We start from the raw sequence: 16,050 nt of genomic DNA, 5'->3' as shown, positions 1-16,050 counted from the left end.
TGAACAGATCTGGGATTTATTGAATTCAAAAATAGATCGCACAAAAAGTTTCACCCAAAGCAAATCTCTGGGAACAGCTAGAAACTATTTGGAACTCAATAACAAAAGAGATTGTGGAAAAGTACATAAAAACAATGGCAGCAAGAATGCAAGATGTTATCAGGGCCAAAGGAGGTCATACAAAGTAATCAGATTTTTGGTTAACTTATGTTGAATAAGAACTATTTAATTGTTCCAGTTTGTTATTTGCCTAATAAATAACACTACAATTTTTAGTTTGAAACAAGATAGGTTTCTAAAATATTTGTGTTTTCTTGTTTTTATGACAGATAGTTTAACACATTTGTTCAGCACTGTATATATATGTATATATATATATATATATATATATATATATATGTATATATATATATATATATATATATATGTATATATATATATATATATATTAAATTGAAAACAGTCTAATGTATGTAATGTAGTGAGCATTGCAACCATTAGGGGCTTCTGGATGATAGTTGTATCAGTTCATCGTCATAAAATATATTTAGTATATTCAGTACGTTCATGTAAGAGTATTTTTTTCATCCCATTTCATAGACTATGATTGTTTTTGCCTTTCAGACAAGATAATATTAAGGCCATTTTCATTTTCAGGCTCTGCTACTGTCATTGCAGATCATCTCCTCAGATTGCACTGACTTCCCATTCTGACGCCTGCAGGTTTACTATCTTTAAAAGCAAATATCCACACCTTTCTCACACAATCTCACATTACCTATTTCCATGCCAACCCACCGACTGCCTATCATACCAAGCATCTAGAGATACTGGAAATGTGTTTGTAAGAACTTCAGTATTTTGAGTCACTGCAGATCTTCTTTCCGCTTCTCCCATTAGGGGTCACCACAGCGAATCATCCGTTTGCATCTCTTCATGTCCTCTGCATCTTCGTCCGTCATGCCAACCACCTGCATGCTCTCTCTCACCACATCCATAAACTGTGTCTTTGGCCTTCTTTTTCTCTTTCCTAGCAGCGCCACCTACAGCCTTCTTCTATCAGTATACCCAGGATCTATTCCCAGTCGAACAAGTATAGGTCCCTTTTACACATTTTATACATCTTCTCTGAAATTGTATTGTACACTGCCCATCCAAATGCAAAGTCACACACTCTAATATTTCATTGGACTGCCTTTAGCTTTGACAATGACACACATTCGTCGTGGCATCGTTGCGATAAGCTTCTGCAATGTCACAGCATTTATTTCTGTCCAGAGCTGCATTAATTTTCTACCAGGATCTTATATTGATGATGGGAGAGTCAGACTGCTGCGCAAAGTCTTCTCCAGCACATCTCAAAGATTCTCAATGGGGCTGAGGTCTGGACTCTGTGGAGGACAATCCATGTGTGAAAATGACGTCTCATGCTCCCTGAACCACTCATTCACAATGTGAGCCCCATGAATCCTGGCATCGTCATCTTGAAACATGCCCATGCCGTCAGGGAAGAAAAAAAATCCATTGATGGAAAGACCTGGTCATTCAGTATATTCAGGTAGTAAGACAACCTCATTCTTTGGGAACATAACGTTGCTGAACCTGGACCTGACCAACTCCAGATCATAACTTTAAAGAAGTTGTTGCCAGCTGAAACATATTCATCCAGGTGGTGACTTTTTCAGTGTATAACATGAAAAGAATGAGCACATGCTATCCATGTCTGTATCTAGTCATGTGTTCATATCATATGTATCATGAGGTTATAACTACAGAAACTCATATGAGATGGAGGCAGCTATGGCTCAAGAAGAAGACTGGGTTGTCCATTAATCACAGGATTTGCAGTTCTATCCACTTCCCCAGACCCTCTACATGCTGCAGTGAAGCACAGGTTTTCCTGATGGCAGACCAGCTATACTGCATTGCCATTGATGTGTGAATGGGTGAATAAGAAGCACTGTAAGGTGCTGAGCAAAATTGCTACAATTAAAAGGTACAATTTAAATGCAAGGCATTTACAAAATCATATATACTGAATTATATTGGTATATGAAAAGCATATGCCTTTATAGTTAAGAAATGTTTTAAGATTTGTTTAAAAACGAGCATTTTATGTTAAATAAACATAAAATATTATTATAATAAAGACATTCTGAAAAAAATAATTACAATATATTAGTCATCCACCTACACATTTGTAAGACATTTTTGGACCATTAAGCCTTCAGAATGTTTACTGTTACTTGAATGCTTTTTTTTTTTTTTTTTTTTTAGATTTACAGTAAAATTTCTTTGCAGCTTAATTCAAAAAAACAAAACTGTTATGTGACTGTCATCTCTCTGAAAATCTGAATGTCTAAAAGGACAAGCCAGACTTTGTTCAAAGTGACTCAGTGCAATAAATCCCTTTCTTGTGTCAATTTATAAAGTTCTACTTTCCTTCTACTTTGTGTGTACTGTGAAATAATGAGAGGGATGTTTGACTGGTGCGCTCATTAATCCTACTGCTGAATAAACAGCAAAGTGTCCTTGCTGGGCTATTTGGATAAACTCTGGTCCATGTGGACAGTTTAAGCTTCATGCCTACCGTTGATATGTTATCGATCCCTGTAGGAAAATTCACTTTCAGCCCAACCCCCTATATTTAGAGGTCAGAGGTCTGGGTCGGATATATAGAGCAACACCCCGGAGCTGAAAGATTTAGCTCCTGTATGCGTACACTTCTGCAAGGTGGGTGTCTCTAATATACAGTATATTGTTAAACCAACTGGTTATTTTATTTATTTATTTTTTTTATAGAAAATGATGTTCTAACTGTTAGCTTAAATACTTTGTTATTAATATTATTGCTTGTTGCATTACATTTTCTGCATTCTGGGTTATATGTAAATAAATGAAAAACATGAAAATGAATCAGAAACATGTTCCATGTAAGGAAAATGATGGGTGGGAGAAACTTTGCAAAAAAGAAAAAAAAAAAGCGACTAAACAAAAATTGTCATCATGCATCAAATTAACCAAATATGCCCAAATTATCATTCACCACTACTATAGAATAAAAGCTATGATTGCACTGAATAGATGAAGTCTCACTTTTGCTTGCTAAAAAAGCAATTAATTTCAGTACACTTAATGTATACCTGAACCAGATGTCATTTATGAATATTCAACCGCAAAAGAAGAAACACAGGATAGCTATTCTATTATTTTTCTTTTTAATAAGCAGTTCAAAAATATGGTTTTCACAAGGCACAGAGAGGAGGAAGGGCTTTGATATGGGTATATCTCTGAATATTTAATATCTGTTTATATTTTTTATATTCTGTTTTGTTAGTAGATATGTACATAAATAACTACAGGAGTGAGGTACTGAGTGACTGACAGTTGAGATGGAGAAGGCTTAGGAGTAAATAAGCTTTTGCTTCGTCCTACTCCTTTTTGGATACGTTGGGTTATTGTTTTTTGCTTTGTTTTGTTTGTTTGTTTTGTTGTGTTTTATTTTGTGATGTTATTTTGAATATTTAGATTTTTTTTGTGACTTTTTTTCTCACATATCCAAAATAACCACAATGATTCATTTATTTATATATATATATATACCCACCTGTTTCACTGCTCTAACTACAATGATTTGCCAACAGTAATTCAAACTTAAATGGATGTAAATGGATGTACCCCATTCAAATTCTTATGCCCTCACAGAAAGTGCTCCAACACACAAGCATACGAGTAATTGAGTTGACATGAGGTACTCCATGAATAGCAGAATAATACATTTCAGCTCAGAGCAAAACAAAAAGAAAGAAAACATAAGCCTACATAACATATTTAATGCAACAGAACAACCCTCAGCTGTGTCCTGGTCACAACCAACCACTGCTACAAATTCAACTGATGTATATTAACCACCCACTCAATAAATTTTCCAGTCTTCTTTTTGCTGCTTGTTAAGTAGCAGTAGCAAATCATGAGTAATGCAACGACAAAGCCCTAGGCAAAAAGGTGAGAAGAGCAGCAGTTATACTGTGGTCTCCACCATTATTCTGTGTATCTGAGGGGAAAAACAAGTGTCTGAGAGCAACATATGTTTATGCTCAGGTGACAATTGAATTCCCACTATTGTTCATTGGAAGCAAATGAGGGAGTCAATCTGCTTAAAGATAGATCGACAAAGAAATCAGGGTATCTGTTCTGGGGCAAGGTCTGGGTTGATGGAACAATAAAACTGCAGAATGTCCATTTATTTAGTCCAGCAGGCAGTCAATGTCAGTTTATTTTAACCACAACATAGAAGCTCCCCTAACTAATTAACTAACGAACTAAAAAGTAGTGTTTTTTTGAAAAATGAACCACTCATTGCCTGGTACAATATGATATATGATATAGCACAAAAATATGTATAATAACACAGGAAACAAAGAATAGAGAGCAAGAACAAACAAGTAAAATTACTGCTATGTAATGACTGATATGAGGAGCCACCTCTGTTAAAAGAAAATTTTACATACTTTATATGAAATTGAGGCCAGAAAATACTAACCAAGTGCACACACACACATACACACATTAACACACACATACAGATGTATGTTTTCCATGATTTCAGAGGACATCAGATTCATTCATTCATTCAGTCAAACCCTCAGTCTAATTACTACTGACTACTAATACTAAACTTTCACTCATGTAGACTTCTTGTTATGTCTCCAAAAGGGATGTGAGACTGCACAATAGGACTGTATAACCACATTTTTCCAGGAGGAATAATTGATGTGTGTGCACGAGAGGGGGTAATTAGAGTGGAGGGCTAACACTAGGCTTTTCTTGTCATAACAGTGCAGGAACAATTCTGTCCAGGTCACCTACCTGTGTCCAGTCTGTAAATACTCAGTTGTCCCTTTGATGACAATGACACAAACTATTAATCATTTTTCAAAAGAAATGATCAATCAGACCCTCCTGTGCTACTGCAGTTCCAAGTTTCTGATTAGGACTAAGACTCAATAGGTGATCTCTGAACAAGGCAAAGGCCTACTCTGTCCAGCAGGGATACTGTAGCTCATGCAGTTTTCATGGCTATAATACTGCAGCAAAGCAGAAAGCCTTGTATTGCATGTACTACATATGGTGTGACCCAAAATTTGCAGAGGCAAAAAGTTTGTTGACTCAGCTACAAACGTTTTAGAATGAAACGCTCGTAAAGCATAACAAGATGCAGTGCCTCTACCTTCATTCTGTGACTTTCCTTTAAAACAGGGGTGTCACACATACCAAAACCGGCCTGCCAGGTGGTCCAATCTGTGTACATTTTACAATGTTTCTAGACCTAAACAAGTTGTTTTGATCATAAAGTGTTTTGTGCCTTTGTAGATAAACTGTGATCTGTAAGTTTTAATGTGTAAATGATAAACTGAGGCATGATGTTGTTGAAATTTAACTTACTTTTCTGAATAAATTTCAGTTTGCCCACAATGTTTTGTAAAAAGATAGTTCATTAAATGTGAACATTTTCAGAATGGACTTTTTTGCACTAAAACAAAGGAAAAGATTTGCAGTTCTGGTTGTTTATCAGTTATTATGTTATGATTTTTACTGGTACGGCCCACTTGAGATCAAATTCAGCTGAACGTGGTCCTTGAATTAAAATGAGTTTGACACCCCTGTTATAAAATAAAAGCAGTACTGCATTGCTATTTATGTAAATTGAATATTTATTACTCCGCCAAGGAATGCGGTGGAGTTATGTGATGATCGGCATACGTGAATCCTTACTTCTGTTAGCAACATTACTCAAAAACAGACAAACGAATTTGGATGACATTTATAATGCAATATCTACTTCGGGGTACAGAGGCCCATTTCCAGCAACCATCACTCCTGTGTTCTAATGCACATTGTGTTAGCTAATGATGTTGAAAGGGTAGCTGACGATTAGAAAACCCTTGTGCAGTTATGTTAACACATGAATAAAAGTGTGAGTTTTTATGGAAAACATGAAATTGTCTGGGTGACCCCAAACTTTTGAAAGGTAGTGTGTGATTGTGTCATTTTTATTGAAAGCTCTTTTCAATAGACTGCAACATTAAAACCACTGTCAGTTGAAGTGAATGGCATTGCTTTACAATACAGTAGGTCCTCAACCTACGGCGTTTCGTGGTTACATCGCCATCCCCCATACATAAATAAAGAAAGTCTTATTTCATCACTCCGACGTACGTCATCTGTGATGTTAAAATAAATTTCAAGCGGGAACTAGTTGGCGAGCGAAACTGACAAATACGTTGTCACGTGGCGCTATACAAGGAAGATAGCTTTGTTTACATTCGCCGGTTGTATGCCACATACGTCACAGTACATGAGTTCCGACCTACGGCAAAAATCAAGTTGTGTTGCACCTTAGGAACAGGTTTCCATCGTAAATCAAGGCCCCCTGCACATTGTTTTCTGGGAGACCTTGGGTTCAGGCACTTATGTGAATGTTACTTTGACATGAATCATCTAAACATTCTAAATGTTTCACAGAAAGTTCAGCTGGACTTCTCTTTTTGAGTCTTGAAAATGTTTCACCTCACGTCCAAGTCAAACTCCATTTTAGTGCTGTCATTTCATGAGCTTGGTTTTATTTATAGGGCATTATTTTTTTTTTCAGTGAACACACCTGATTTTTACTACAGTGTCTGTATTTATATTTAATTTTTAGGTATTTATAATACCACAAAAATGTTTACAAAAATCATAACCTTTCAGCTTGTGTTGAAAACATTTAAAAACTCAATCTTTTGTAGTTTGTTTCTTTTGTTTTATATTCCATGTACAAAGTTGGAGCATTTGCCTCTTGAACCTTAGCCTTAGCAATGCTGACACAGTTGCTGTATGCTTTTGTCATTCTGGAAGGGTAAATGGGGATTAAGCTGACATCCAATAAATTATTCATACAAATTTAGTCTTACAAACAAGTCTGATCTGCTTAAAAAGCAATAAAGCACTGGTGACACTCTGTTCATACACTTTTAGTTGATGATTTTCAAATGTTAAAATAGAGACGTATTGTTGTTACTTTGAAATGGAAATGACAAAAACATTGCTTAGACACATCTGTCAGGGAAAAAAAACAATATATATGCAGGAAAACTTAAAAAAATGTTAAACAACGAGAAGAAATCATTACAGTCATATGCAGCCATCAACTCTGTCTTGAGATGTCCTGGGATGTTTTGTTTACTTGTGTTTAAACACCCAGAGACATCATCAGATGGGTTTTTATAAAAATGATGAAAGAGTGTGAACACACCACACAAAAGGAGCTGTCATTTAAGTGTTCTATACAGGTAGTCACATCAGAATGCTTGTAACTATAAAAGACTCTATGTGGACATTCATACAAATATTGATTCATGGAATTATCTCCATCTCTTCCCCCACCCAGTGGAAATCCCTCTGCAGGGACATTAAATCCACCAGCCCCCTAGTTTAAATGAACAGTTTGCTTCTATCTAACAGTCATCTCAAATGCTGTTTAGGATTTAATTATACCTTTATTTTATAGAGACAGTGGAGAGAGACAAGGCCAGAAACTGACCCAGACACTAGCTGCTCAGGGAATTTGCAACCATGTGGCATGCACCCGAACCATTTGGCTTTCAGGTCACCCCATCACTGATGCTTTTATAGGAGAGTATGTCCATTATGTTTCTCTCTTTCACTTTATATCTTCCTTTGCCTAACACAACTACTTTTTTGCTCAAAATTTACCTAAGTGTTTCAAGCCTTCAGCTTGCAACCTTTTTTGACTAGTGAGACATCAGTCATAATAATAATAGAATCAGAATATGAAAACTCTATTTCCACAGCACCTTTCAAAACTGAACTTAAAAGGTCAAACTCATTTTCTTTTAACTGGGGTAAATCTGACATGAGAGTTTTTGGTCTCACACCTGCAGTGACTGAATGAAAACTTGAGATTTCTCAATGTGAAACCACCTTGCTAGTGTTCAATAATGCATGTGAGGTGTTAAGAGATCATCGGTAAATTGTGATATTTATTCCATCAAGGAATGCGCCTGACTTATGTGATGATCTGCGTTGGTTTGTCAGTCTGTTTGTTAGCAACATTACTCAAAAACGGACTAATGGATTTGGATGGAATTTTCAGGGAAGGTCAGAAATGACACAAGGACCAAGTGATTAGATTTTGGCAGTGATGCAGCTTATAGTCTGGATCTACAGATTTGTTAAAGATTTCTGTATCATTGTGAGATAGCAGCACAGCATCACTGTAACTATGACAACAATGGATACGGCATCCACTGCCTGCTGACAATCACATGATTACGATTCTACTACAAATCGACCGCTGTGGACTTATCAGGACTTATCCGTCAGAAATGAGACAAGGAACAATTGATTAAATTGTGGGGGTGTTTCCGAGTCCCATCAATTCCTGCCGCCCGCTACATATTTAGGTCACACGATTCGGTATCTTTACATAACGTAATCATGCATAACACACATCTGTGCTCAGCGAAAAGTCATTTCGTTTGTGGTCTATCTTTATGAAATGCCCACATTCTATGTTGCCGTGTTTTCTGACACAATTTTTTTCAAGACTTCAACCATCAGAAATGATACAGCAACTGAGCAGCCTTGATGGAGTAGTGCTTTTCTTGTTTAAAATTTGATGAATGTGGGCCAAAAGCTGCAATTATTCAGTGTACTTTGTTGACTTACCATGTTTGCGATCCTACTACAAATCAACCGCTGCACACCACAACTTTTTAGAAAAAGTTCATCCATTGGAAATCATTCAGTGACTGGGCAGCATTGGCGGAGTACTATGCTCTCTGAGTGATTTTCTTGTAACTAACAGTCTGCATATGATGTCAGTGAATTAGCGCTTAGGAAAACAACCAGGGCAACAATCTTCCCCTCTAAACTGCTTTAGTGTCTATATGCAAATGGGTCACACCGTGTCCCCCACCACTACAAGTAAATGTTCAACCTGTGGGAAACGCTCAGATAGGAGAAAATAGCCAACATCACTGCATTTCTTGCAAAGAGAGCAAAAGCCAAAGCACCGCTGGAAACAGTGCTTCGGGTGTCAAAGTATAAACAATCTAAATTGAAAAGATAAAAAAGCAAAAATCTCATTTTGCGCAGGATCAAAACGGAAGCAGTAAGGAGTCAAAAATGATAATGATGGTTAACACTGCTTATATTATAGCCAAACTATGTTTAAGTTACTGATCGTCTGTGGAGAAAAAGAATTGGTTAAATGTGCAGAATGTTTATCTGCACCTTTTTTACAGTCATTTCCTCACACCATGCCCTGATCATACTCTGACTGCATGTCACTCATATGCTTTTTATCTTAATTTGTATATTCTAATAAATTGCAAGTATTTAACATTACTATTAGAATTGCTTTCACAGCCACTGTGTAGTGATAATGTAACAGTAAGGCTGCTAGGGCAACTAATAATGATGTGAAACCTCCTGTCGACCTCTTTGATGGTTTTTCCTGCCAAAGGTGTAGGTGGCATTTCCATGTTTGTTTGTGTTTTCCTTTTTTTTTCTTTAATCTTCTTATTAAAGCATTTTATTTCTTTTTTTTGTCTGAGCGATCTGTAAAGATAGAAAGGGCATAATGAAAGCTGCATGCAAGCTTTCCCTCCTGGCTGTAAACATCTGTCTTCACCTTTGAGCAGCACTCTCAGTGGAACTGGCAATATCTTTCCGAACAAAGTGGTTTGTATTGTAGATATATCCTTTGCTTGTTTAGAGGCAATTTGCTGTGCACTCCTTTGAAAGAACTCTATAAACTTTTGCACTAAGCTCTGAAGAAGATGGTTAGAAAACAGCTTGTTTAACGTCATTTACAGCATCTAAAGTAACCCTGATAGTTATGTCGCTTTACAGCTGCCTTTTATTTATGTGGAATGCTTCTGAAAATGGGTCTCTTTTTCATTTTTTTTCTCCACTTATTGCTGCATATGACCATTATGAACTTGGAAATGAAACACTTTTTTTTTTTTCCCCCAGAGATGTATTTCAAAAACCTTGGTTAGTGAGAAACACGGTAGCAGCTTTCTCATACTGCAGACAGTAAAGGAAGTTGCCTTGGAGGATCTTCGTCCAATAGTTCATTTAGAAGACTGCTTGATTAAGCAGTCTACCTTGAGAAAATGACTGGTGGCTATAAAATTGCCTAGCTGCTAAGAAATCAATATGTCTTTGTTACTTTGCTTTGCAGAGCACACATTGCATACATGATACAGCTTAACATGCCTGAAATGTGTATTTTGAATGAATTGACACAAGTGCAGTTGTCGTCCCCAGGAGTTCTTCACAAGCAAAGCTGCATTAAAAAAAAAAGAAAAAGTGAAATAATCTCCCCTCATTCAGTGTTGCTGTTGTTCTTTGAGAAAACTGAGGTTTTAAGACTTAGAGTTTTCCCATGATCAGAGCATAATGGGATGTAAAAAATGTGTTCACAGGCTCTGAACATGTTTCCATCGGCGACAGTGTGCTTCTGCATACAATTCTCACCACCTAATTTTGGCCCTGTGTATGGGTGACATCTGACTGCAAGGATCCTTCAGGCAGAGGCAGCAGCAGCACCTTCGATCATACTAGTTCAAGCCAATAAGACCTCACATCCGGTGCGATGTTACTCTGCTGTAGAATTAACATTTAAAAAAAAGTAAATGTAAAAAAGATCTGCTGAGGCAAAATGATTAACAGCAAGCCCTCATCATTTTCAGATCTCCTTACAACCACCAACAAGCTTCGAACTTGCAGCTCACTCTCACTATTAACTTCACTCAAGTAGTTTTTTTTGTTTGTTTTATTTTACCTGATAATATATTCGTAGAGCTTGGCATTGCCTCACTTGTTCAGTATTTTAAGCTCACTTCACTCAGTTGGAGCTCTGGCAAACCGGCAACAATAGTCCATCCATTGCAGAGTCAGTAACTTCTTTTAAATCACTTCTTATAACCCACTTTTATAGACTTGCTTTTATGTGAAGTTTGCTTTTAGCTTAGATTAGTTCTAGTGTTCTATTTTGTATCATGTCTGTTTATTTTATATGTTCTCTCTTGTTTTATTTTAAGTTTAGCTGCCTGGTTCCTTGGTGTGATGTTATCTCTAATTCTTTAATTCTCTATTTTTTTATTTCTAACTTTTAACCCTTCATCTGATTTTTAAACTGCTTAATTCCCTTGTTTGATGTGCATGCTAATCTAGCTAATTATGCATTTAAGTTCATCATTTTTACTGTTTATTTTAATTGACTGCTCTGCCTTGTCTCCTTATGTCTTGCCTGATTGTCTGTGTTGCATGTTTAAACTGTCAAAGCACCTTGTGAACACCGTTCTTAAGGGTGCTATATAAAGTTATTATTATTATCCATTATCTATACACCTCTTAATCATCATTAGGGTTGCGGGGGGAGGCACTGGAGTCTATCCCAGCTGACTGAGGGGGAAGACAGAGGACACCCTGGACGGGTCACCAGTGCATCACAGGGCTACATATAGAGACAAACAATCACACTTGCATTCACACCTATTTGGACAATTTAGAGTTATCAATAATGTTTTTGGACTGTGGGAGGAAGCCAGGGTACTTGGAGAAAACCCACACATGCACAGGGAGAACATGCAAACTCTATGCAGAAAGATCCCGGGAAAGCCGGGACGCGAACCAGGGATCTTCTAGCTGCAAGGCAAAAGTGGTAACCACCAAGCTACTGTGTAGCCCAGCCACCATAGTAATCGTGCTATTAGTTTATACCTCAGCAGAGCTACTGGAGATAGATCCTTAGTTTGGTCAGCTGCAGGAATTCTGTTCTGACTGCTTATCCCACTCAGGTTGGCCTCAGGGTAAAATAAACCCTCACTCACATACAGTGATTCTGCATGTGGTAGTGGCGGCCCTTTTCTCTCCCTGCCCTCGAGGAAGTCTGTAGCCCCTGAGCTTAATAGTACGTTGACATGAATGACAACTAACACCAGCTAGTGAACCTCATACATGAGTAAGACAAGAAAGAACATTCTCTCTGCTTGTTGGATTTAAAGCATGCAAACAAAAAGCTTTATTTGTCCATGGGGAATTAAAAAAAATTCACAATGCAGAGTAAATTAGACATGACAGTGATTCCACTTTCACATGAACATAACTTCCCTTTATTGATTCTTGTGCTGCAAAAGAGGATATGAAGTTTATGCTGTTTTGTCGAATGGTATAATTCATGTTTTTATGTTCAAAAACAACTGCTCTGTTGAAGTGTCTGCATTATTCATCAGAAAATGTTTTGCATTTGTCAGTGGGTATAAAAGAGGGATGCTTCGTAAAGGAATGTCTTTTTTTCTTTTTTGCTTGTTTTATTAAATTTTAAATACACTGCCCAGATAGGAATCATTCCAGCACTGCACATTAAGTACTGAATATGTTTCTTCACATTTAGGAAGATGTGAAGCTGCAGAATCCTATGCTGCAAACCTTTTCTCGGGGGAACTCCTGGATCCCTCGAGTTTCCTCTCCCTCCTCTCTACTCATGCAGCGCACAGGAGGTGTAGTCAGTGTTTACACGTGAAAAGTTCTCAAAAGGCAGCCGATACCGATACGAGTACCAATAAGGCAGCTTCGACAAATGGATTGAAAAGCAGATATTTAAGTATTTCTACTAATAAAAACAATAAAATGATAGTCTGAAAAAATAAAGCAAACAGTAATGAAAAATCCCCAAATGTGCCGTGAAGTTTTTATTTCATTGCAGAACTTACACCATAAGAAAATTATTCAACGGTAGTTTGTATGAATATTCAAAAATGATCAAAAATAATGGAGGTTGTAGTAATGGCTCATGTTTTGATGATATTGTGTGTGTGTCTGTAGAGGACACACACACACAGCCAGATGATCCTAAAGTAAAATATATATTTTTGGAGTAAAGGCAGATTGTATGCTTTTCAGAAAATGATACATTCAGTACTCAAAACATAATGGTTTAAACTTAAGGCAGTATAACTTTAAGTATGATGGCATCAAAACTGTTACTCCGCTCATATGCCCTATAGGCGTGGAAAAATGACCAACTCTCACAGCATAAAAGACAATACACAGCTCAGTATCTCTGGTTTTTCTTGCAGTGTTATCACTACTAAGAACTACTCCTGGATTTTCCATTGACAATAAATCCTGCTGCCCTCAATGCTGACTTTTTGAAGATTTTTGAAGATCTTTAAAGAAACTTTTTAGACATTTGAACATGGTCAAGTCTTAGACTCTGGCCCATGATTTGGGACTTAGTTTCCACTTCACAAGCAGCATTCCAGCAATGACTATGCAGACTTTAATGGGTTACTCTAACACTTTATGTTGACTCCAGTTTGTCCTATAAACCCCACTTATGTTTGGAGATTTGGGATACACACATTAAAGAAGCAAGCATAACCAAAATTGATGGAGCAAGATATAGTGACTTTTGATCAGACTGTAGGTCAATAAAACACTGGAATACAGTTTACACAATGCACGTTCATAATATCTCTTTGTTAGACTTGTCCTTAGTAAATAAATACCCATGTCAAACTGTTTGTTACCCAGAATTTCTGTTATGAAACTGTAGTGGCAGAAATATATAAAATCAGAAATAGCCCTGCTGATGTCATAGTAATGTCATCAGGGTTATTTTCAGACTTTATCCATAGAGGATCCTCTATAACCATTTGATTAAATTTACATATTTTTCATTTTCTCTCACAGTGCCACCCAAAATCATCAACCTGTCGAAGGATATTGTGGTAAATGAAGGCTCCAATATCACCCTGTTGTGCCAAGCCAGCGGTAAACCAGAACCTTCCATCAGTTGGAAGCTCATCTCCTCTTCAGGTAACTTGCTTTTAAAGTATTTAGTTGCAGGGCAGTTTACTGCTGTAGTCATAGTGTTAAATGCATGTGCTTTCTACTTCATTTTCCCTCTGCCTCTTTCTCTTCCCCTCACTCCTCTGTGTTTACTACACCTCTCAGTGACTTTGTTTGACCCCTGCTGGATTTCTCGCTTCAGTTGTTATCCATCATTACCAGGTTCCAGTTCATCATTACAACGTGATCATCCACAGGAAAATAAACTGGCCCTGTTGTAATTGGAATAATTAATTTGGGTAATTGGACGGATGTAAATGTTTTGGAGGCAGTCTGAATGACGGGATTAATGCAGAGAACATTAGCATAGTGTTGAGCATTACAAAAGAGAAGCGTGTGCCACCGCAGGTATGTCCAAAACCAGGTTTGTTGCATTGTTAGTGCTCAGTGGCATTTTTCTTTACTGAAGACTGGAGGGGGAAAAAAAAGAAGAAAAAAAGCTTTTGTGCCTCAATCTGTGCTGTCCTTTGCTGAAGCTAGGATTTGGGAAATGAGATCTTCATATACAAGTGTGACTGACCTGTCTGTAACGAGATAAGCACTGAGAGGTGAAAATAATTGTTTCTATGTGGGAAATACTACATGGTAGTGCGTACATCAGTGTGCCAACCCTGTCTACTGGAATTTAAGTTTCCATACAATGTAGCAGTTTCCTCGGTTACATTATGTTCTTTAGATTGATTATGTTCATTTTGTTTTCTTCTTGCATTAGATTAGCATTTCCTTTTTTTTTTTTTTTTTTTTTACCGACAAATTAGTAAGGATAACTTTTATCTTGATGACATGTTTCGACTGCTGTCTGCAGTTTTCCTTACAAACGTCATCTGGCATATTGATGACGTGTCTTTTTTTATCAGGTGACTGGCCTGACAGACCTGTCAGAATCTGTCAGGTCGGCCACAAACCCCGCCGTCCGATGGTTTCTGGAGGAGGGAGTCCCAGTTGTGTGAGAGGGTGTAGGCCCCAAGAACCACCTTAAATCCAACCTCCCATGCAAAGATGAGGGAATAACAGCGACAGGCCTCAACATGAGAAACTTCATCTCTACCAAGAATGGAGAAAACATCATCAACATAGCAAAGAAGGCAGAGAAAGGATAAGGAACAGTAAACAAACTTGAAAAAGTCAATGCACAATTAAAAGAGGAATTGAACAAATTCAAGAAACACTTTCCTTTGGAGCAGAGCATACAGGAGCAAATAAGTACACAATTAAAACACATATATGAAGAGGAATCCACCAAAGCAAAAAATCACCAGATCCTAAAATTAAACAAAACTTATGGAAAGGAAAAAACAGAAGCAAACAAACACGCAGGGAAATCAATGAATAATGGGTGCGCAATCTATCACAATGCACCCTTACTGAAACAGAAAAAACTGTTTTATCCAGAAGTTTAAATTTCGCCATTAGACCAACAAAAATACCACATGAAGAATACATCTTAGCAACAGAACTAGCAAGTCAAAAACTCCAGAACCAGGGACAAAAAGCAGAATCCTGCAACACAACAGTCACAGGCATATTAAAAGCAGCAACCATCAAAGCAACATCACAAAGAAAGAAGAAAAGGCAATAAACCCACTCAGACAAGATAAAACAATCACTATTCTACCAGAAGGAAGCACAACGGTTGTTATGGACACAGACACATACGAAAAACAGATGGAAACCATGCTGGAAGACAGACACACCTATGAAATATTGAATAAAGACCCCACATAAAGAAACAGACATTAGAAGAACTACTGAAACCCTTAGTGGAAACCAATAAAATAATGCAAGATGCATATCACCACCTAAGACGCACAGCGAAAGTTACCAGTTGTGTTATATATGGAATGAAAAAAATAAAAAATCCACAAAAAAGACACCCCACTGCGCCCTATAGTGGACAGCATTGGATCAGTCCCCTACAACCTTTCAAAAGCTCTGGTGGACATCATCAAACCCCTCCTTGGTACAACAGAACATCACTGCAAGAACTCAGAACAACAGGCACAATAACCCCGATCTTCGTGTGACATCTATCATTATTCACAAAAACAAACCAAAAAATTCATCACACTACACATTGTACAGGAATGCCTCAGGAAGGACAGGACTCTGTAAAAACACACA

General features: G+C 37.3%; 1 protein-coding gene across 4 annotated transcripts in view; it reads left to right on the top strand.

The window, feature by feature from the left end:
* ntm (neurotrimin) overlaps positions 1-16,050 on the top strand; it is a 471,807-nt gene that overhangs the window by 419,201 nt on the left and 36,556 nt on the right. For all 4 annotated transcript variants that reach the window (XM_023275098.3, XM_023275099.3, XM_023275100.3 and 1 more), the window contains one exon: positions 13,771-13,896. In XM_023275098.3, the coding sequence (XP_023130866.1) occupies positions 13,771-13,896 (126 nt within the window). The remainder of the gene's footprint in view (positions 1-13,770; positions 13,897-16,050) is intronic.

The sequence above is a fragment of the Amphiprion ocellaris genome, chromosome 14, assembly GCF_022539595.1.
Source record: "Amphiprion ocellaris isolate individual 3 ecotype Okinawa chromosome 14, ASM2253959v1, whole genome shotgun sequence".
Taxonomy (NCBI): Eukaryota; Metazoa; Chordata; class Actinopteri; family Pomacentridae; genus Amphiprion; species Amphiprion ocellaris.
Note: the sequence above shows the minus strand (reverse complement) of the source record. Positions and strands in the feature narration are given on the sequence as shown.